This window comes from Phytophthora cinnamomi, assembly GCF_018691715.1.
Source record: "Phytophthora cinnamomi strain GKB4 chromosome Unknown Contig124, whole genome shotgun sequence".
In the NCBI taxonomy this organism is placed as follows: Eukaryota; Oomycota; class Peronosporomycetes; order Peronosporales; family Peronosporaceae; genus Phytophthora; species Phytophthora cinnamomi.
Genome location: NW_027151057.1, coordinates 20,143 through 42,950, shown reverse-complemented (window position 1 = coordinate 42,950; position 22,808 = coordinate 20,143). Strand labels below are relative to the sequence as shown.

The following is a 22,808-nucleotide window of genomic DNA, read 5'->3' as shown; positions in this document are numbered from 1 at the left end:
ATCTTTTTCTTCCGACGTCGGCAGCATTGCCGACGTGGGTCTCACTTGTGCGCGCCCTCGCGCACTTCCTGGGCACTCCGGGACAGCAGCATGAAGCGCTGTCTCGACTGGTGAGCCGCGCGCACCTGCTGGTGCGCGCGCTGCGGTAACAGGGCCATCGCTCTCTGTTCCGCTATCGCGTCCGAAGCGCACGAGCGTGCGCTTCTTCCAGTCTATCACCGGATCATGCCGTGCAAGCCACGGCATGCCCATTACCACGTCGAACTTATCGTCCAGGTCCAGGACGATAAAGTGTTCGACAAACACTCGTTGTTTGTACGAGAAGCGCACGTTCACGACGCGCTTCTCGGTCTTCACGATGGCACCTGTTGCCAGTCGTACCTCCAGAAGACTTCGAGGTGTATCTACCTCCTCGAAGTCAAGTCTCGACAGGCTTCGTAGTCGAACAAAGTTGTTCGACGCGCCTGAATCTGCCAAAGCTCGAAGAGAGTCACTCGCTCTCTTCGAGTAAACATTCAAGATGACTAGGTTCGGCCTGTCATCTTGTTTCTTGCAGTGAGAGCTGGTCTCACTGGGGGCTGCAGTCCTTAGTGTCGCGTGCCCGATGTCGGCACGCGCGACTGCATTACCAGTAGGGCGCCCCGCGCCTACTGGATGTTCGCGTTTTTTGTTGGTCCGCGGCGATGCCTAGCATCGCCACGACGGCCACCTCCAGGGGGCATGGGAGCTGTGCACTCCCGTGCAAAGTGACCGATCCTTCCGCAACGGAAGCATCGCACGTTACCTCCCTGCTGCTGGTAACCAGCAGTTGTTGCGCTCGAGAGGTCCATTGGTTCCGGACCTCCCGTCCTCGCTACCGGGCGTGGTTGCGGCCTCGGCACGTTCACATGCAGTTTAGCCTGCCGCAGGCTAAACTCCTCTTGCATGGCAAGAGTGATCGCAGCTTCGAGAGTACTCGGGTACTCTCGGAAGAGATAGGTCTTCACAGGCCCATCTCTAAGTCCTTTCATGAACGTGACGACCTTGGTCGCCTCGTCAATCAGGTTAGTCACGATATTTGATACCAAATATCGTGCGCGCTGCGCGTAAGCATGGACATCATGCTTACCCTGCTGAAGGTCGAGGAACTCCGCCCTCGACCGGAATTCGTTTGCGGGGGCTCAAACGCTTGTTTGAGCTCCTCCTTGAATACTTCGTACGTGCTGAAGCACGTAGGATCGGAGAGTCAGCGTCCATACGCCCAACTCCTTGCGCGTCCGCCAAGGCAGGACATGGCGAACGCGACCTTCGACAGCGGGTCGACGATGCGTCGAGCCGCTATGGCTGTGTCGAGTTCGACAAGCCATCGGAGGAGAGGCTCGCCCTCTCTTCCCACGTAATTGCTTACGCTCAACTTTAATGGTTGAGCACGCGGTGTCGTCCCTGACGACGCCGTCACTGAGGAAGCAGCGTCACGCTGCTCCTTCATGATGAATCCCAGAGCAACACCATGTTGCTCCGTCGGCGATAGCGTACGCAGCATTGTAGCTATCGCCGCTTCTCCAATGACTGTTGACAGTCGTTGGAGGGCCTCCCACTCTGGGTCAGACAGGTGGGGGCAGTCAGCGCGTGCAACATGCGTTGCAGGCGTGTTGGAGCTCTCCATGGGCACCTCCGTGCTCATGTGGTTCTCGGCTCCGCGTTCGTACACCGCGTACGAACGTCAAGCAGTCGGTCGTTGGACGGACTACAAAGTGCTACCAGGTGTAGTGGGTCTAACTTGACTCACTACTTTAGCTTACACGTTGCGCAACGTGTATGAGGAAGCGTAAGTACTTAGTAATTACTTAGGTTAATTATATTTGAGTACACAAATATAATTTAACTTAGACAAGACTCCAAGTAGCTAGTTTAAGGTAAAATGAGAACTGTATTGTTTGTAAATTGATCTTCCTCTAAAATCTGCTAAAAACTGTTTATCATCTATGAAAGGGTTGGCAGCGGCTGGCTGTCAGAGCCCCGCTAATATGCATGTCTCTGATTGGTAGAAAGATGCTGCTTTCTACCAATAAGATCTTTTGGGTGTGTGTGGACCACTCCTTGTGGTGGTCCACTTCAATGTATCCATCGGTGTGTCTTACACCAATGTGAGGAAGTATCCAAAACGTTTAACAGATAACCTATCTGTTAAATTCACAAGTGGCTTGCAGCCACTTGTACGTGTAACCCCGTTACACCCACTTACGCCAGAGGGATTCAGGTGGTCCCTCTGGAAGGGCTTCCCACGAGGTGGTCCATGTCTATCCGCCTCCGTCCGTCCCAATACGGACTTGGGCAGGTTGGACTATGTAGGACAAAGAAGATAACAAAATACATAGGTCCAGAGTCGCCACTCTGGAAAATTGCGTTCCAACGAGAAGAATCGGGTTCCATCAGATTAACAGCCGCATCAAGTCTCGAGCAATATAGTGGTGAACACAAGAGGGACCCCCGGCCGCGCGAGGTCGCACACCAGGTCGACGGCCTCGCAACCACGCAATCGTCAGCGCAGCGCCGGGGCTCAGGGAGCTCCGCCCAGCTCGGTTGCAGCCGGCTCCGGCAACGCCACCGCAGGAGGCTTCGATAATCACGACCCCGCGATCGTGGCGCAAATCGCCGCGGTCGGCCCAGCGCTGGTGGCCATTGCAGCTGTGCTCAGCTGTCAGGCCCACCTCTGGTCTGCTGAGCAAGCAAGCCAGAGCGATGCGGCGCAAAGGCTCTGGCTTGCTTGCTCGCGGCCAGAGGCTTGAAGTTCCTGTGGCAGCTACCCGAGAGGGTCAGCCGTCACAGTGAACATGCATTTTGTAGGAAAAACATGAAAAAGAAACATGGAACATGCATTTAGTAGAAAAGAAATGAAAAGAAAACAAAAAGACGCAGGGTAGCGCATAGTCAAGGAAAACCCCAGAAATACGCAAAGAGAGCCCTGTGCTCGCGTAGGAGCACAGCGAGGCATGCATGTTAGGCTAGCAGTAGCAATTCAGTATTAAATAAACCGTCTACCCCGCACATCGACCACAACTACCGCGCTTCTCGACAGGACCAACACTCGCACCCACTTCAACGACAAACACTCTTCGGGCCCAACGCGACATCTGGTAGCACTTGCGGGGGGAAGGCTCGCTGCTGCACGGCACTCAAGGGGAGGCTTTTCAGCTTGAGGTGTAAGTGTCACGTCAGCGTGACCAACCCAGCTGTTGGGGAGACTTTGGTACATTAATAGGGCAACCTATTACTGTACGCTGACCGTGGGAAATAACTGGAGGGCTGCCGTGGTGCAAATCTGTTTTGCATCTGGCCCCGGTGACAGCCCATTTGCCCAAGTAGCTACTGTTCTCAAAAGACTGCACCGCATATAAATCGAGCACTATAAGTCTCGAAGCCGGTTAGTCAGTTTTTGTTCTTGGTAGCCCGGCACAGCAAAATTTGGCGAAGCGAAGACCAGGACGACAACCGTCACCGCTCGACCTCTCACACGTCATCGACCTCTCACGTGTCATCGACCTCTTCAAAGGCATCGAAGAAGTCCAAGACCTCCCACAGCGCATAACTCGGCCAATTTTAGGAAGTAGCATAGGCTATTTTCTTTAACAGGTTTTCTCTTTTACTTTCATTTAGTCAGTGCCCCTAAAAGTAGATTTCTCCCACCGGTATCAAGTTTCAAGGGTGAACACACAAAGTACGAAGTTTTCCCGTGTTCAAGATGGCGGATCCGGTCCAACTAATGCATAGTATGTTGGCGGCCATGGAAAAGCAGACAGAATTGATCGACGAGCTGCGCAAGTCAAGGCAGCTGTCGCAACTAAAGCTGGATGGGATAAAAATGCCCAGCTACGGGGGAACGCTCAAGGAATCGTTCCAACTATACCGGGAGCAGGTGGAGCAGTACTTTTTAGCTAAGGGCATAGACTGGAAGGATAGTAAGTTGAGTGGACGCATTTTGGCTGTGTTAGCGGGATCGCTGAAGTATGGAGCCGCGCAGTGGTACATCGTCAAGAAGGACGATGTGAAGAGTTCTTTTTGAAGCTGGAGGAAGAGTTCGTGCCTCCGGATCTGCAAGAACGTCTTCGGGACCAGATGAATGACTTGAAGGAGCGTCAGTGTCGAGACTTGCCCGATTATATCAGCAAGTTCAGGCACTTGATTACTCAAGTCAAGGAGATGAGCGAACTGGACAAGATCATGTATTTCTTGCGTGGTCTGCCGTCAAGTATTCGGGAGGAAGTCCAGTATCGCAGGAGTGCAACGTTGACCGACGCTATTACCGTAGCGCTCGACTATGACCGGTCTCACGCGCATCGTGGACGCTCGGAAGGAGCACGCGACAGACCGAGGTACCGATCGTACGACAACAGACGATCGAAGAGCAACAACGATGGACCAGTGCCGATGGAGATCGACAACGTAAGGGTACCGTCGAAGGAGGAATGTATGCGCCGAAACCTGTGTTTCCGGTGCGGGAGTAGCGCCCATCGGGCTCGTCAATGTCCGATACAGCCGCAGCAGACGCAAATGGCTAAGCGGAATGCGCCGAAGTACAACAACTCGGGCAGTAATCAAGGGCGTAAGCCGAGGATGAACATGGTCCTCGAGGATGACGAACAGGTGGATACTGTCGTCATGGATCGCGTGACTATGAGTGTGGCTGACATCCAGGAACAAGCGGATGAGTTACAGGCATTCATGGACAAGGCACGTGTACAAGTGGAAGAGACTGTCACTGCAGCGTCAGAAATGATGGAAGATGCTGGCTCGTGTGGACTACAGCCAGTTGAAGAACCGAGTTTGCATGCGATGCAACCGGAATTGGAGTCTGGTGTGTGCGGATCGCCGCCAGAGCAGGAAGCTGAGTTGCATGAGAAGCAGCCAGTGAAGTTGGTTCAGCAAGGATCGCAACCAACAAGTACAACGGAGACCTTGAAGGTGAACGCAGTGAAGTCCGAACGTACGAGTAACCTTTTCATCAGGAAGGGTCGCATCAATGGCAGAGATGTCCGAATTCTGTTGGACACGGGTGCAAGCACGAACATGATTATGCCAGGTTTGGCTAGTAATGTGCTTCTGTCAAGACGACTTCAAGCTCAGCGCTTTGATGGCACGTTAACACCGGCGACGGATGTCAAACACGTGGAAGCGCCAGTGAGCATGGATGGGTACTTCTTTCCAGCGATCGAGTTCGTGGAATGGAAGTTGCCGGAGTCGCACGACGTCATTTTGGGGGAAACCGTGGTTTAAGGACTACAACCCTCAAGTGGATTGGCAAAAGGAGGAGGTTGTCATACCTGACCGGATGCAATTCATCGACGTCGATGCACCGTCGTTCTCGCACAATTTGAAGGAAGGCGAGTATGAGCAGGTGTTTCGGGTAAAGATACAACTTGTGCCCGAAATGGAAGGAATTCCAGAACCGATCTTCAACGTAGTCGGTAAGGAGTTCAAGGATGTGTTTCCGGAGCAATTACCAGACGGATTGCCTCCGATGCGTGAAGTCAACTTTGAAGTGACGTTGAAGAAGGGGGCTCAACCAAGCTCTCGTGCACCGTTCCGCATGTCGAAGATGGAACAGGATGCTTTCGAAGAATTTGTCAAAGACAAGTTGAAGAAAGGATGGATTGAAGTGTCGAACTAGCCGTGGGTTTCGAACATTTTCGCTATCCCGAAGAAGGACCCAGTCACAGGTCAAATGCCGAAAAGGGCTGAATGGTTGCGTAGCGGCAATTTGAAGATTCCGTTGCGTTGGGTGTTCGACTACCGCTATCTCAACAGCGTGACTGTCATTGCCAAGATCCCGTTGCCATTAATCGAGGAGTTGTTCGATAAGATGGTAGGTTGTGTCATCTACACGTTGATCGACCTTGCGCAGGGATATCATCAAATGCTGGTGGTGAAGTCAAGTCGTCCGTACACTGCGTTTCGAACACACAAGGAAACGTATCAGTGGTGTGTAGCGCCCATGGGAGTGGCTGGAATGCCAGGGACATGGTCCAGGCTCATGCACAAGCTGTTCGACAAGTACGAATTTGTCGTCGTGTATCTCGATGACATCTGCGTCTTCTCGAAGAGTATGGAGGAGCATGTGGAGCATCTACGTGCAGTTTGTATGGTACTGCGTCGCGAGAAGCTCATGGCAAAGTGTTCGTTTGGTCAGTCCGAAGTGGCTTTCCTAGGACATGTTGTCTCGCAGGCAGGAGTAAGCGTTGACCCGCGTAAAACGGAAGCGATAGCCAAGTATCCGACTCCGACGAATCGAAAGGAGTTGTTGAGTTTCTTGGGTTTGGCAGGATATTATCGCAGATTTATCTGTGATTTTGCCGACACTGCTCGTCCGTTGAGGGATTTGACGAAGGGAGATGCCCCATGGAATTGGACGAAGCCTGTGGAGGACGCGTATTTGCATCTCAAGCTCGCTCTTCAGCAAGCGCCTACGCTGAAGTTGCCGAATTTTGAGCGACCGTTTATCGTGACGACGGACGCGTCAGGACATTGTATTGGTGGAGTTCTGTCACAGAAGTATGACGGAGCAGATCATCCGATTGCCTTCTATTCGAAGAAGTTGGATAAACATGAGCGTGGATGGCCTACGCATGAGAAGGAGCTACTAGCTATCAAAGTGGCTACGGAGAAGTGGAGACACTATCTGCATGGACGCCCATTCGACGTCTACACGGATAACGCAGCGTGTTCGTGGATGTTGCATCACCCACGAGTGTCACCAAAGATGGCTCGCTTTTTGACGCACTTTTCGCAATACACGTTTACTTTGCATCATGTGCGAGGTAAGATGAACGTTGTAGCGGATGCGCTCTCACGGCCTCCACCGGATGGACTGGAAGACGAAGAGGAGAAAGAAGCACCTCTTCCGGATGTGACGTTTACGGTTCATGACTGCGACGACGAATGCGCGAAGAATGCCGCACCAGTTCATGACCACCGTATTAAGTCTGCAGTGTTGCGCAACTTGTCAACGGATGATACTCACCTGTTACTCGACGATGTCAACTTACGGGGGGAGGGTCGCCTGATTGGCGTAACACAGCAGCAAGTCAACAGCGTCGACTATCATTTTGTAAGTCCGCACTTGGCACCTGAGACGAAAAGAGCGTTTCAGGAAGGATACGAATCAGACCCTGCTTTCAAGCAACAGTGGTCTAATGGAGCAGGAAAGGAGAAGTTCGTCAAGCACAATGGGCTTCTGTTTTTCAAACAGACGAAAGGCGAAACTGTCTACAGACTTTGTGTGCCGAAGGTAAAAGAGCTTCGCACAAATGTCATGATCGAATTTCATGATGGAAAGACGTCCGCGCATCCTGGAAGTCGACGTACGTACCTGAAAGCAGCGCAATGGTACTACTGGCCGACTATGGACCGCGACGTAAGGGAATACGTTCGCACATGTGAGACTTGTGCACGATGGAAGTCCAGTAGCCAGAAGAAAAAAGGACTACTGATGCCGATACCAGTGCCAAAGGAATGCTGGGATGTGGTGTCAATGGATTTCATCACGGGTTTGCCAGTGTCGGAAGGGTTTGATGCAATACTAGTTGCAGTGGACAAGTTGTCCAAGCGAACGAAGTATGCACCAACGTATTCGACAGCTGACGCGAAGGACACGGCTAAAGTGTTCTTTGATGCAGTTGTTCGGCATCACGGATTGCCGAAGGTCATCATCAGTGATCGCGACTCGAAGTTCATCTCGGACTTTTGGAAGTCATTGATGAAGTTGATGGGTATCAAACTCAGCATGACAACTGCGCACCGAGCTCAGGCAGATGGCCAGACGGAGCGCCAGAACCTCGTGCTCGAAGATGCATTGAGATGTATGATCTCGTATCACGGTGACGATTGGGTTAAGCACCTAGGGACTATCGAATATGCGCATTCGACCCTCGTCAACGCGTCTACGAAGTTCGCGCCATTCGAACTTGACACAGGACGTAAGGTGTCAAACATTGTGGCAGAGGAGATGAAAGACCTGCTGCAATCGGAGAATGATGTGACGCTCGCGGAGTTCGCGAAGAACTTTGCGAAGGAGCGACAGGAGATCGTAGAACGTGCTCAGAAGAATTTGGAAGAAGCTCAAGCAAGACAAAAGGAGTACTACGATCGCAAGCGCAGACAAGTTGTCTTTAAAAGAGGTGACTTAGTGCTGCTCGACACGAAGAACTTACCGCTGAAAACCGTAAACAAGAACACGGAATTGAAGAAAGCGAAATTAGCGGCTAAGAAGGTTGGACGGTTCGTGATTGAACGTATGGTGAACGACAACGTGGCGAAGTTGATACTGCCGCGCACGATGAAACGTCTTAATCCGACATTCAACGTGGAGTTACTGACCCATTACCAAACGAATCGTGAGGATTTTCCGAATCGACCGATTCCGAAGGCTGTACCTCTAATCTTGGACGAGGACACTGGAGAAGAACTCTACATTGTGGAGAAGCTGCTCAAGAAACGAACTAGACGTCGTAAACGTCAATGGCTCGTGAAGTGGCATGGGTTGCCGGAGCATGAGGCAACCTGGGAAAGCGAAGCGCAGATCAAGCACGTTTCGCATTGGCGTCAACTCCTGGATGGGTATCGACTACGCCAACGCGAAGTCAACCAGGGGGAGATGTCAGGCCCACCTCTGGCCTGCTGAGCAAGCAAGCCAGAGCGATGCGGCGCAAAGGCTCTGGCTTGCTTGCTCGCGGCCAGAGAGCTTAATTCCTGTGGCAGCTACCCGAGAGGGTCAGCCGTCACAGTGAACATGCATTTTGTAGGAAAAACATGAAAAAGAAACATGGAACATGCATTTAGTAGAAAAGAAATGAAAAGAAAACAAAAAGACGCAGGGTAGCGCATAGTCAAGGAAAACCCCAGAAATACGCAAAGAGAGCCCTGTGCTCGCGTAGGAGCACAGCGAGGCATGCATGTTAGGCTAGCAGTAGCAATTCAGTATTAAATAAACCGTCTACCCCGCACATCGACCACAACTACCGCGCTTCTCGACAGGACCAACACTCGCACCCACTTCAACGACAAACACTCTTCGGGCCCAACGCGACATCAGCGGACACCAGAATCAAGGAGGAGCAGTGTAACCCGAACGCGAGCCCGATGAAGACGTTGGTGGTGCTGTGGAAGAAGAAGCCACGGTGGCAGAGAAGAAGAATGGGAAAACCTACCTGCGTAACATCGAGGTCAACGCGTTCAGCGGCGCAGTGCAATCGGGCGATTTTGATACCAAGGCGCGCGAGTTTCGCGATGAGCTCGACGAGCAGATAGCCGACGCTCAAGTCCTCGCGGGACAAGGCTGGAGCGACGAGGTCACGAAGACCATTCTCAAGACGTTCCTCACGGGCATGGCGCCGCGTTGGTATCGCGAATGGTGCCGGGTTAACTCCGCCGCCTCGTATGCCGACGCCGGCGATGCTTTGGTGCACAATTGCTGACCAGTCCTGCTCGGCGTCGACATCGCCGACCGCATCAAGAACGAACGAAAACGATTGAACGAGACATACCGTGAGTTCGCAGACCGGCTGTTGCCGATGACAGACACACTGGAGGGTGGAAAGACTCAGCGCGCGAACGTACGTTGCGCTCTGGTGGCGTTCGTTCGAAAGCATACGCCAAGCACACTGACATCTTGGAGACCAAGACAGACCTCGAGTGCGAGGACCCAGAGCGAGAGCTCCAGAAGGCGATCGCAGTACTCTCACGCAAGGCCGGGTCCGACGGCCGGCTGCCAGATCGGACAAAGCATAATGCGAAATCACAGGTTACGAGCGCTGAGGCGAAGGGCAAGGCCAAGGCCAAGGCGCGAACCCCACCGTCGAGGCCCAAGTCGCAAAAGAAGCCCGAAACCAGCAAGAAGGGAGCGGCAGAGGCCCACGGCGGTGGTCGAGCGAAAGAAGAAACCGAAGAACACCGGCACCTTCACTGGAAAACTCGGCATATCGTGTGTTTCGAATGCGGCGGTGAAGGCCACACAGCGGCCTTCCATCGCAAGTATCTGCGGAACGAGCCAGTCAGCGAAGACAGCAACGAGGCGTCAGCGCAGCTGGCGGACGTGGACAACTCAGAGGAAGACGAGGACGTGGAGACTGCGGGCGCAGACGTAGACGACGACGACGAGTGAAGGGCAGGCGTCAGGTGGAGCCCGATGCTGCTAGACTCGGGCGCGGCACACCACCTGACCGGCCAACCCGACGATCTCACAAATAAGCGAAAGGACAGGCCACTGGTCGTTCGAGTCGCGGACGGACACACTGTGGTGGCCACTGGCGTAGGGGACCTCAAGATCGGTGGACGACGGGAAGGGCACATGTGTCGTGCGGTATTTCGTACTGAAAAACGTATACTTCGTTCCCAATTTTCCTCGCACGTTCATATCCATCTCGTCTTCACGCTGGAGGGCAGCTCCGTGCTGAGAAGGTGCCACCGCAAGGTTGCCTGCATTGCACGAGTGGTCAAGGGCGTATACCCGCTGGTGACGGTGCACCAAGTACGCACCGACGAAGAGCTGCGAGTCGCGGCAGCGTTGTCTCTGCTCGGCACCGACCTTGAGTCGTGGCACCGGCGGTACGGCCATGTCGGGCTCAAAACACTGAAGTGAATGGCTAAGAACAAAGTCGTCAAAGGACTACGCATAGCCAAGAGCACAAAACCTCCAACGTGCATCGTGTGTGCACTGACCAAGGTCAGCACACGAGCACCGCCAAAGAAGCGAACCAGTAGCGCTGAAGTGGCCGAGAGCATCGTGCATGCGGACCTGAGCGAACCAGTCGCCAAGTCCCGGGAGGGGCACCAATTCTTTATGGTGATCTCATGGCGCGGATTCGTGCAGGTGTATCCACTGAAGAAAAAGTCCGAGGCAACGTCAAAGATGAAGGTGCTCCTGGAGGTAATTGAGCGACAGGCGGCGGCCCCGGCGTCGGAGATCAAGGTAATCAGAACTGACGGCGGAACTGAATTCCTCAACAAGGACTTCCGACGCCACGTGCAAAGCCAATGTATCGCACAAGAACATTCAGCGCGCTACGGCTCTTACCAGAACGGAGTGGCGGAGCGAGCGGTGCGCACGGTGACAGAAATGGCATCCGCGTTGCTCGCCGACTCTGGCATGCTCCACAGTATGTGGACCGACGCCCTCCAGTACGCTGCATTCCTGAGAAACCGAATCACCAAACGCGGTGAAGTGATCACACCACACGAAAAGATTTTCATGCGACGCCCAGACATGAGCAAGGTACCCATCTTCGGCCAGGCCGTGACCACCCGCATCCCGGAGGAAATTCGCGTCAAGTATCAGCAGTACACGAACCCGCGTGGCGAGCTGGGTGCGTTTGTAGGGTGCACAGACGAAGTCGAGGGCTACAAAGTGTGGTTTCCGGGTCCGCGTTCGCCGGTGATCAAGGCCAACGACGTCCGATTGATCGACCGGATGTTCCACGAGCTGCGCGACGTGGGGGAGGAGGACCCAGCCGACTTCGCTCCAGTGGACGATGCCGGTAACACCCGCGCGTCGGAAACCAGCTCGGGCGGCAGCGAGCACGTGTCAGTGTCGACGGCGAGACGCCAGTCCAAGCGAATAGCAAGCCAATCAGTAACACAGGCGGCAGCTTTCGCCATTAAGGGGGATGTTCTGCGAGAGCCACTGAATATCACGGAGGCGCGCCGGTCGCCGCAGTGGGTCAAGTGGAACCGCGCGATATCGGAAGAGGTGCAGGCACGTTTCGAGAACGGCACCTTCGAGTGGGTCGACGCACCACCCAGCGGGGCTGTGCTCAACCACACGATTAAGTTCTGACTGACGACCGGTGCACGAGGCGAGATCGTAAGGGTTAAGGCTCACCTCTGCGCCCGGGGAGATCGACAGCAGTTCCTGAGCGACTTCGCCGAGACCTACGCCCCAGTCGCGACGCTCCACACCGTGCGGATATTCTTCGTACTGGTTGCTAAATTTCAGTTCGTGGTGCGCCAGGGTGATGTTCCCTCGGCGTACGTGAAGGCCGACCTCCCGGAGATCATCCACATGAAACCGGTGGAAAGTTTCGCTCGAGCCGGTCAAGAAGGCAAGGTATGGCGACTGCTCAAGGCCCTTTACGGTTTGAGGCAAGCGGGACGCAAGTGGAATATCGATGCGTTTTTGCGCAGCTATGGGTTACAGCCTACTGATGTTGACGCTTGCCTATACTTCACATACGTCGAGGACTCACTGCTACTCGTGTGCCTGAACGTCGACGACTTGGTCGTCGCTCACACCAACGAGACCCACGTTCAAACGCCTAATGTCAAGTCTGAAGGAGCGGTACGGCATCAAGGACTTGGGAGAACCCAATCACTTCCTCGGCATGCGGGTCGAGCGCAAAGGGCCGTCGACCGTGCTGCTCTCACAAGAAGCTTACGTCGACGAAGTGTACCGATTCGCGATAGACGGTGCGCGGCCGCAGCGCAGCCCCATGGTCCCGAACACGCCCCTTGATGAAGTGTCTGATTGCCCAACACCCGAGGAAGTCGCGATAATGCGGCGGATGCCCTACCGCGAGGTAGTCGGGGCACTCCTATTCCTCGCCCGGGTCACGCGCCCGGACATAAGCTTCGCTGTGAGTCAGCTCGCTCGACACAGCGCCCACCCTCGGGAGGTCGCCTGGGATGCAGCCAAGTTTCTATTTCGGTATCTAAACACCACGAAGAACCTGCGGTTGCGCCTCGAGCCGAACAGCGAGGCAACTCTGGTCGCGTCGGACGCCAATTGGGCGGACGATAAGGTGGATCGCAAGTCCATTTCGGGGCGCGTGGTGTTTCTGTTCGGCTGCCCGATTGCCTGGTCCAGCAAGAAGCAGACCGTCGTGGCAAAGTCGAGTACGGCGGTCGAGTACATAGCGGCGGATGATGCAGTCGAGGACGGCGAGCCCACGAAGATGCTGGTGAGCCAAGTGCTACCCAAGGATGTACCGCTGATGCTTGCCATGGATAGCCAGCCAACCATCGCGGCTGCGACGGTGGGGTCTGCGCGACTAGCAGAAGACCGTCGACGTGCGGTTCAAGGCTGTCAAGGGGCTTTTACATGCCGGTGAGATTGCGATTAAGTACCTGCCCACCGGCGACATGCCTGCCGACGTCGCTCGGACCGGTTCAACATGATCGCAAGCGTGGCCTGTGCGGCCTCAGGTAGACGCACCTGGCGCGGGTAGAGGAACCCAATGCGCTGCTTGTGGGGGAGGTGTTGGACGCGGCAGCAGGCGGGGACAACCAGTGCCTATGTGGCCAAAGTCGCCCACTCCCACTTACGCCAGAGGGATTCAGGTGATCCCTCTGGAAGGGCTTCCCACGAGGTGGCCCGTGTCTATCCGCCTCCGTCCCAGTATGGACTTGGGCAGGTTGGACTATGTAGAACAAAGAAGATAATAACAAAATACATAGGCCCAGAGTCGCCACTCTGGAAAATTGCGTTCCAACGAGAAGAAGAGGGTTTATACAGCCTTTTATTTTGGGGCACTTGTGGACAGTTCACAGACTATATTTTTTGGGGCTACTAAGTGTGTTGCTCTATGTGCTGGGTGTTGATGGTACATGGCCAACATCGCTATTTTTTTCTCACTTACAGGAAATCATCCGGAAGTACCCACTGAAAGCGAGACAGCAGATGAACAAGCGCCAACCAACAAAGCCAAAAGTGAAGCTAGATACCGCGTAGAGCGAGCAGACACCCACATCCTCGACAAAGTCATCGTTTGATGTTTACCTAAAACTCTGAAAGCGACAGTCTTAACTACATAAATACACGTTCTCCTTACCACCAGCTGTCTATTTAGATATTCAAAATTAGTCTTTGTTCAAAATTAGTCTGTCCCTCTTGAAGACAGACTAATTGGTATGAGTGGAAAAAAATCGATGTTTAATGTTAGTATGGGCCAGACTAATTACTGTAAGCCAAACCGCCGCAGCACCAGCAGCTGCAGGACGCGGTGGACAACCGCCAGCTGTAGGTCTGGAGCGCCTCCAGTGGCCGCAACCACCACAGCACCACGGCGCTGCAGCAACGTTGATGGAGCTCACGACTGCAATTGGAGAGGACACGCCGGCCGCCGGCCCGGCGACTCACTCGCCGGCGTTGTATTCCTCGCTCGCCGTCCCCAGTGCAGGAGCAGGTCGAGCCCCAGCGGAAGATGAAGCGCGTCTCGAAGAAGCGCAAGGCGACAGGTCGTTTCCGGGCGATCTTCGCTGCGCCTGTAGACCAGTCCAAATGTGCGAGTGGTACGAAGGTAGCGAAGCCCTCGCTTGGCGCTTGCGTAATTCTCTTGGTGTAGCTACTGGCATGGCGACTAAGGCTTCGGACTGCATTTGCGATATCATGTCTGCTGCACGTGGCCAAATACTGCAAAGCACCGACTAATTCTTGGTAGGGCAGTGACGGATCATTCACTTTTGTTTCATCAGTTTCAATAGCCTGATCCTTCTCGTTCATCATTTGAGGGGATCGCACCGTTCGAGCTTCCGTCATATGAAAACGGTGCAGAATTTTGTCGATGTACGCGGTTTGAGAGATGCACAGTAGTTCACCGGGTTCGTAATGCACTTCCATTCCCAGGAAATGACACACACGACCCAAATCTTTCAAAGAGTATTCAACCATCAAATCAGCGATTACTTGGTCGATGTCATGAGGCTTTCCAACGATAATTATGTCATCTACGTACACTGTGATGAGAGTGATCCGTCCGTCAATGTACTTGTAGTAGAGTCCGACATCAAACGTGCTGCGATTAAAGCCGATCTTCACCAGCGGCTTGTGAAGCATTTGATACCACAAACGAGCCGCTTGTATCAGCCCATAAAGTCCCTTCAACAACCAACACACCGGACCGGTGCCGTCTTCAAAGAAATCAGGCTGTTGCATCAGGATAACAAACTTCTTCAGCACTGTGTTCAGGAACGCAGTGTCAAAATCGACATGCCTCGCATTGAGTTTCAGTATAAGAGCAATAAGTAGCACCAGCAAAATTGTGATAACTCTCACCACGGCTGCATACGTCTTGGAATACCCAACTCCATAACGCTGCTTGAAGCCGTGTATCACCAGACGCGCTTTGTACGGCAATATTTTGCCATGCTCGTCTCGTTTCACACGCAATACCCACTTTGAAGTGAGATTCTTAATAGGATGTCCTGGCGATGACTTCGGTGGGTCAATCAGCTTCCAGGTGTTGTTTCTAAGTAATGCATCATACTCAGATTGCATGGCAGCCCACCATTCGTCTCTCTGAGGCGAGCTCAGAGCTTCTTTGACCGTCGCCGGATCTCCGACAAATTTCTCCTCCACCATCAGCTGGTAATCTCGAAGTCGAACGTTGGGAGTTCTCACACGGGAAGACATTCGAGTTGCTGGTGGTGGGGGTCCTGTTGTTTGTCGTTGGTGCCACAATTGACGCCGACCTGGTGCTAGGGGCTGAGCTGATCCATATGCTTGTGCCGCACCATGTCCAGTCGCTCGCGTGTCGTGAACTTCGTCCACTTCAGACTCGTCGCTACTCGACCAAGTCGCTCCCCCGGGCCCGTGGGCGTCGTCCATGACCGCTGACCCTCCGTGACTCGAAGTCACTTCCTTTGGTAGACTGTCTTCCACCGCGCGATTAGCACGAATCACGCTCCGCCAGATATAGTTCCAGCTCTGCACAATAGAGCTCAAATGTACCTTCGAACCGAGGAGGCTTGTTGCTCACTCTCGCTCGGTTGGCAGCCGGGAGCGGCTGTTGCTGCTGGCCTTGCACATTCCCAACCCCAGCGTTACTCATCTTGTTTTTTGTGTTACTTGCACTTCAAGAGGCGTGTCGACACCCGTTAGACCCTTGGGCTCATAACCTAGCAGTTAATGCGCTCCGAGACGAATAGCGTCGACCCTTGCTTGTTGCAGCGTAGCGCCTCGAGGTGTCAGCGAGTAGTGTAGAGTCTTGACTGTCGAGAAGAGGTAGTAGAAAATGGAAAATGTGCTCTTGTCTTGAGTGAGGCAAATTCCAAAGTGATTCATTCTTTCTTTTAGCCAACCACACTCAACTACATGCAACGTACCACACGATAGGGCACGAGGAGGAAAGCCCCAGGCACAAACGCTCTGGTTATCAATCTGAAGCACTGGTTTCTGCTGCCACAGTCCAAGTTCCTTCAGTAGCTTTTTGGCCCACAGTAAATCTTCGATACACATGCTGGCAGCGACTAGCTCTGACTCGCACGTGTCATCAGTGACGCTCTTCTCATCTTGCTCTTGAAGCCAACGCTGTATCCGTTCATTTGAAGAACAAAACCAGTCACTGAGCGAGAGGAATCTGGGCAATTCGCATGATCTGCATCGCTAAAGACGGCTCTGTAGAAGGAGATCGAGGCGCTGCATGCCAGACTCGAGGAGACCAAGGTGCTCGTGCAGCAGGGCGAGGGGGCCAAGTCGTACCACGACCGAGCAGTGGAGAACGCCGTGCTGCAAGAGTCGATCCAGGAGTCGCGCCTTGTGATGGCGCAGGTGCGCACGTGTGCATGTGTGCACGCTGGCGCAGACGCAGCACAACCTGATTATGTGAACACGGCACCAGCACCCCTAAAAATAAACTTTGGAGTCACAAATGTCGCCTACTCCTTTTCATAGACCCTGGTTTCTCCTTTAGGGTCTGGGTCTGGGGATAAATGAAGATGCAATTCCCAGACGCTGTCCCCAGAGTGCTGGTGCTGGGGATTGTGTTGTTGCTACAAATACCCTGTCAAAATCGTTTTTCTAGCTTGAGTCTCCTCGCACCATTCAGATCGCATAGACAACCCCAGGGAGGATGACTCCTCGCAGTTGGAAAGTTGGAAATTTGGGTCGCGCCGGTACGCAAACAAGCGTCATGGAAATGCTGTTGTCGCCCGCCCCGGATGAGACGCTCCGCCTGATGACTTCCCCGCCCCCCTGCGCAACCCGCCACCGTGAGTGTTGCTGGCGGCGGAGAAGATCCCGCCTGCGAAGTATGAGCTTTTCGGTGGTAGTTCCAGGAAACTCACGTACATGTCAACGCCCGTCAGTATTGACTGGGATCGACCCGCTGTCCACGTGGCAGTTGGCCAAGGGGGATCAAAGTATGCAGTGAAGCTGGCAACTTTGAAGGTGTCAAGCGCTACGCTAAGAAGAGTCGCAAGATTGCAGAACTTGTTGAAAACAAGAAGCTGAAGGAGCAATACGTGCCTACATCAGAGAACATCGCAGATATGTTCACAAAAGCGCTTGGACCGCAGCAGTTTGAGAAGCTGCGACGCCTACTCGGAGTTGAAGACGTCGTTGACGTAGTTGATCAGCGCGTGGGCGCGACGATCGTACAAGTGAAGTCGTCGACGGATGTACACCATGCTGACGATGAAAATGACAAGGATACGTGAGTTCGGGGGAGTATGAGCTTTTCGGTGGTAGTTCCAGGAAACTCACGTACATGTCAACGCCCGTCAGTATTGGCTGGGATCGACCCGCTGTCCACGTGGCAGTTGGTCAAAGGGGGTGTTTGTGCCTGGGGCCTTCCTCCTCGTGCCCTATTGTGTGGTACGTTGCATGTAGTTGAGTGTGGTTGGCTAAAAGAAAGAATGAATCACTTTGGAATTTGCCTCACTCAAGACAAGAGCACATTTTCCATTTTCTACTACCTCTTCTCGACAGTCAAGACTCTACACTACTCGCTGACACCTCGAGGCGCTACGCTGCAACAAGCGAGGGTCGACGCTATTCGTCTCGGAGCGCATTAACTGCTACGAAGAAGCTCCGGTTGAGACGAAGCGGCCTCCTCCCGTGTTCTCCGCGTGCGTGCCGCAAGCAACCAAGAAGCAGACCAAGCGTGGGCGCCCGGCGAAAGCCGACCCCGAGTTGTGGACAAGGAGGCTACAGAGACCTTGTTCACCGTGCGGTAAGGACTACTGCTGTGGTGCAACTGACCTAGCAGGGAGATAACCTCACATTGCGCTTGTAAACTATGTTAGCTACGTGACGGCGAAGGATCAGTTCACGCGCGCGCGCAACCACGTTGAAGTTGGTGCTGCCTGGGTGATGGTGGCCACGTTAGTGAATAAAGTGGAGGAAAAGGCATACACTGTGCTTCAGTGCAAGGATAAGGTGAACATCCCTGATAACTATTTGTTAATAATGTTTTATTGATGACTCTGTTAGTGTGATGATCTAGATCAAATGGCTGAAGAAGAAAGTGGTCACTCTATCGGGCGTATCGAAGCGCTACTGGCAATGTTCCCAAGGCGGCCCCACCACGTAGCCGCCGCTCCAATGACCACCAAAAGGACGAGCGCTGCAGCGTCGTCGCCTTTGTCGTCCATGGCAACCACGCGATTATCTGCCTCTCCAATTTGATGCCTATCTCGGAATAAAATCCTCAAACAATTCCCACCCCCCTTGGAGGTGGGAATTAATGGATTGTCGGGGAATAAACAGCCCGCCAATCAGAATCGTTTAATTTATTCCGAGACCCAGACACAGACGGAGAAACCAGGATCATAGGATCGTACTTATTCCGGGCACTAATCCGCTGCTTTGATATTTGTGGCGATATTCGAATCTATTAGAAATAACAGGTGTATTGCGATATAGCTTCGTCTACCTATCTGAATTTTTTTTTGCCCTGATAAAACACCTGTAATTGCATATACATCATTCTCTTGAATTTGTTGGCGTCTGACTTCCTTGTTGTATGAAAACTTTTGCGTTTCTTGTGCGTTTGTGCGCACACGAATTCGTTTTACACCTGGCGACTTTTCGATACAACCACTGTTATTCTGAGCCACAATCCAGAGTTCTCACGAATTTGTTGGCGTAAGATAGCTACTGTAATACATGAAACTCAATACCACCCCGTATTACAAACGCTGGACAAACACGAGCACTGCCTCGTCGAGCAGCATCAGATTAAACGCCACTGAATTGAGTAAGCCGTGCATGTGACGGCAGGAAGTCAAGGACGGACATCGACATGGCCACCTGCATAACCCCAACGAGGTTGCGATGTCGGCAATCTGCGCTGGTAGAAATGCAAATACAGCGTCTAGCACAACCACCCAGCAAAATCGTCACGACAGGTAAGACAAATTTGATTCATGCACTCCTGTCTACATATTGAGTAAGTTTGTTGCTAAACTGTGTGTCGCGACTCGATCTGCGACGATGTTACCGGATTTCATTCAGGGCACTAGACCATTTGAGTTGATCATTGCGCCTTTGACGGTTTGTTGGCGATGACATCGCTGATCGGAAGCTCTGCGATCACACCTTCAAGCATCTCGCGCGCTTGTTGAACGCTAGGTGTTGCTATAAAGGAACATCTAGGTATTTTGGCTTGCACCTCCATCATCATACATCGATAGTTTGATAAAAAAATTTCGCTTCTTACTGGAGGTGAGGTCCTGCCATTGCAAAAAGCGGTACGGACCAACTTGCCCAGATGGGTCGCCACAGCACCAGTGCTCCCAACCACACATTAACGACATGCTGGGAATATCAAATTCGGGTTGTGCTCGTGTAAATCTTTCGTTCACAAAAGAAAGATTTGTTGTAGCAGTGTGAGATCCGTGGCTAAGTCCTCTGGCGGAAATTCATCAGGTTCGACACTGCGTTCTAACTGACAAGGTAGACGATTTTGAACGGACTGAACAAGATCGAATATTCCGCAATCCGAAAGCGCCCGCGATACACTTGAGGTGACCTCTCGGGTTGACACAGAGTTTTGACTGCGCGACATTTCTGATTTTATTAGCTCTACCACGGTCGGCACTAACCCGCCAACAGACAGCGATAATAGCTGTAGTTGTTCCGTTTGCTTCTCCATCGCTACCAGCAAATGAACGTGCGGAGGAACCCCAGTGGGCCTCATTCGGTCCGATGCACGTGCTGTCCGACAAACCAGCCGTTGTTGCTACTGGGACACGAGCCTGGCGTTTTCGAAAAGGGCATTGCGGAACAAAGGGTGCAGTGCACTCAGTGTTGTGCGTAGATATTCACTGTGATAAACTAGAAACGCCATAATGAATCCTCCAATTCGTAATAAATGAGGTGGCAAATTGTTAAAGCACAAATGAATACTATCGCTATACCCAAGTCGGCATTTTCCAAATAAACGGCGCGCAAAGCATCAATGAAACCATCGCACAGGACACTTCTCTGGTTCTCGTAAAGCCACGCCACGTAGCGATATATTCCACGGGTGTACATCTTCACAGTCATCTCTCCGATGACATTGTCTTTCACCGTCTTCACCTGGCTAGCAAGCTCGTCAGCATCCTGCTCCGTCGCCACGTCGGCAAATAGCTTCAAAATCGCACACCACTCCGGTTAAGTGCGATCACAAGATAGTCACACAAATTCTTGGTACATATCAGTTTTCTGCAACATTGATTATCAAACGCGTGGGCCTACTTTTTGTGATTATTGTGCGTTCCAATCGAAATTTCGGTGGTCGTCTGTGTGAATCGATCAGCCAATCGAGAAGCCAATGCAACATCCTGTTATACGGAATATTCTATCCGACAGTAACCATCACTCCTGCTGTACGAGCACTGTGGAATACGACAAGCTCGTCGATGCTCCGAACGCCGCTGAGCCTCCATACGGGCATTCATGCATCGCGAGACGGAGAGAGAAGTCCCTCTCTGCAATTAAGGCAGCTGCCAATGAGCAAATAAGCGAGTGCTGTCGTGGATCACACGGATGATTCTGCGAGTGCACCTTCACTACAACTTGCCCCACCCGATTCTGCAGTCACTACGGCGGCCGAAGGGTTCCGACAGCTACGCCTACAACCGCAGCGACTACGGCAGTCCCTGACGTTCTTTATCAGCTGCTTGTTCGGCCTATCGTGAAGGCGTCGACCAATCAACTTGATACGTCGGCTGAGACTCTTAGCACCGCTGTTTTCAGTGGGAATTCTTTGATGACATCATAAAGGCTGTGTGGACTTGTTTGAATATATGTGCCAGGTGCTGTCTTGAGTACCCGAGCTTGTAGTACGCAAACAAGCAATGGTACACCGTGTTAGTTGCCGTGTAGCAGCCTCCTCCATAGTCCTCTCCGCGCGGTGCGCACTTCAGCATAATGCGAGCACCCCATTGGTTATTATAGCTCAATTTTGACCACTCACAGCTACGCGTTGATTTACTGCCGATTCCAGCCTTTCTCCAAATCGCCCGTCTGTGGCAAATTTGGACGGAATTGACAATATCTATTGGTCAAAATAACGCTCATTACAACAACACAACAGAAGATATTCGCCGTTTTCGTCTCCACCTTCAGAAGGCGGAGACGGACACGGAAGCTGGAGATTGGGGTGCGATAGCTGAAATGGATGAAGCGTCCGCTCTCTCGCGCGCCACGTGTCGTGCATGCTGCAGTGCTCCTTGCAGGTGAATTCTACGGCACCCCCCACAAGGGTGAAACCTAGATTCTGTCTGGGTAGGCAGCTGACTGTAGTACAGCGTTAAGCGAGAGCAATCTTCGTTGCGCGTTACTTCCAACGATGCTACGCGTTCTCACTGCGACAATCTCCATCTTCAGCTGCTCAGCGAACACATTCGAAGTACATACTGTACCATGACTCACGGTCCATTAGTCCTGGTTGTATACAGTCACGTCCTAATTCACGGTCTCATTTCTAATTGGATAGCCTATTGGCTTAGTAGCCATGGTTCCGTCCCGAAACCGAGCCCGGCGCACCTAAGAAGAGCTCGACAATCAAGCCCGTGAACGCTTGAAGCAGATTTTTTGTCGAATGCTCCGATAGAGTTTGAACAACTGTGGAACGCTCTGGAGGACCCCATTCTTGCAATGCTTCATCGCTTGGGCTGCATCCACACAAAACAAGACGCAGACCAGGTTAGAAAGAGAATGCACATGCACATCAATTAGAACTAACGCTCAAGAGCTTACTCGTCGTGGTGGACATCTTGGACACTCCGTGACACGACGGGCACTTGACCGCCGACGCGCCATTCTTCACGATCAGGTGCTTCGCGCAGTGGCTGCAGCTCACCACGTTGGCGCCCCGCAAGCCGATGCCAGACAGGGACGGTCGACTCGCTCTCGACTCAACAGAGCGCACCGACGGCGTCGACGACCTCTTCTTCCCGCCGCTACACGCTGGCATCACTGACTGACTCGTCTTTTTCAATATGGGCACAATATCACGCACAAATTGACGTTGGTTCGACAGCGACAGTCGCCACAGGACCACTTCCAACCGTCGGGCGAGCGTCGGCAGCAGCAGCATGCCTGACACCGACTGCAGCACCGAGTACCGGTCGGCGTGATGTTTTTTTTTTGTGCCTTTTGGCACTCTTTCGAGGCGTACAGTCGATATTACTGCTGTAGGATAGTAACTGCGCAGTACCCTAACTAAATTCCTAAATTAGACTGAATACACCTTGAACGATTTTCATTGAATGTTCACCATCGCATCTGTTTGTTACAAATCTAAATCGACCTACCAGACCTTGTATTATTAATTGTGGGCTACGCCGTACAGTGCGACCCCCCATTTTCGCGGAGGGTGGACCATAAAAGAAACGAGAGGGTAATAAACTATGCTATGGACATTAAAATGATTTGCTATTTGACTGTATTTCACTTAATCCGGGCCTTATAAATGAAGCCTGTGCGGCACCAGAAGTTGCGAATTGTTTCATCGAGATCTTTTTAAAGCCCTCAGAGCAACACTTCATTGCGGAGAAAAGATCCACAGTCATGTTGGCGCTAAGACAAAGTTAGTGTTTCTGAGTTAGTGTTAGCGTAGTGTACCAGGAGGGGT

General features: G+C 52.7%; 3 protein-coding genes across 3 annotated transcripts in view; 2 read left to right on the top strand and 1 right to left on the bottom strand.

The window, feature by feature from the left end:
- Nucleotides 1-10,135, top strand: part of IUM83_19924 (Zea mays Retrotransposon Opie-2) — a gene marked incomplete at both ends in the record, with an annotated part of 43,700 nt that extends 33,565 nt beyond the window's left edge. The window contains 3 exons of the mRNA XM_067944994.1: nt 9,160-9,369; nt 9,454-9,587; nt 9,650-10,135. Of these exons, the coding sequence (XP_067780833.1) occupies nt 9,160-9,369; nt 9,454-9,587; nt 9,650-10,135 (830 nt within the window). The remainder of the gene's footprint in view (nt 1-9,159; nt 9,370-9,453; nt 9,588-9,649) is intronic.
- Nucleotides 10,136-16,381: 6,246 nt separating this feature from the next.
- Nucleotides 16,382-18,275, top strand: IUM83_19923 (Copia-type Polyprotein; the record flags this gene model as incomplete). Its single annotated transcript, XM_067944993.1, has 4 exons — nt 16,382-16,521; nt 17,085-17,396; nt 17,989-18,121; nt 18,189-18,275. The coding sequence occupies 4 exons, from the start codon at nt 16,382-16,384 to the stop codon at nt 18,273-18,275; spliced, it is 672 nt and encodes a 223-aa protein (XP_067780830.1).
- A 3,559-nt stretch (nt 18,276-21,834) lies between these two features.
- Nucleotides 21,835-22,271, bottom strand: IUM83_19922 (putative Mitochondrial Carrier (MC) Family; the record flags this gene model as incomplete). Its single annotated transcript, XM_067944992.1, has 2 exons — nt 21,835-21,846; nt 21,918-22,271. The coding sequence occupies 2 exons, from the start codon at nt 22,269-22,271 to the stop codon at nt 21,835-21,837; spliced, it is 366 nt and encodes a 121-aa protein (XP_067780831.1).
- Nucleotides 22,272-22,808: the final 537 nt, after the last annotated feature.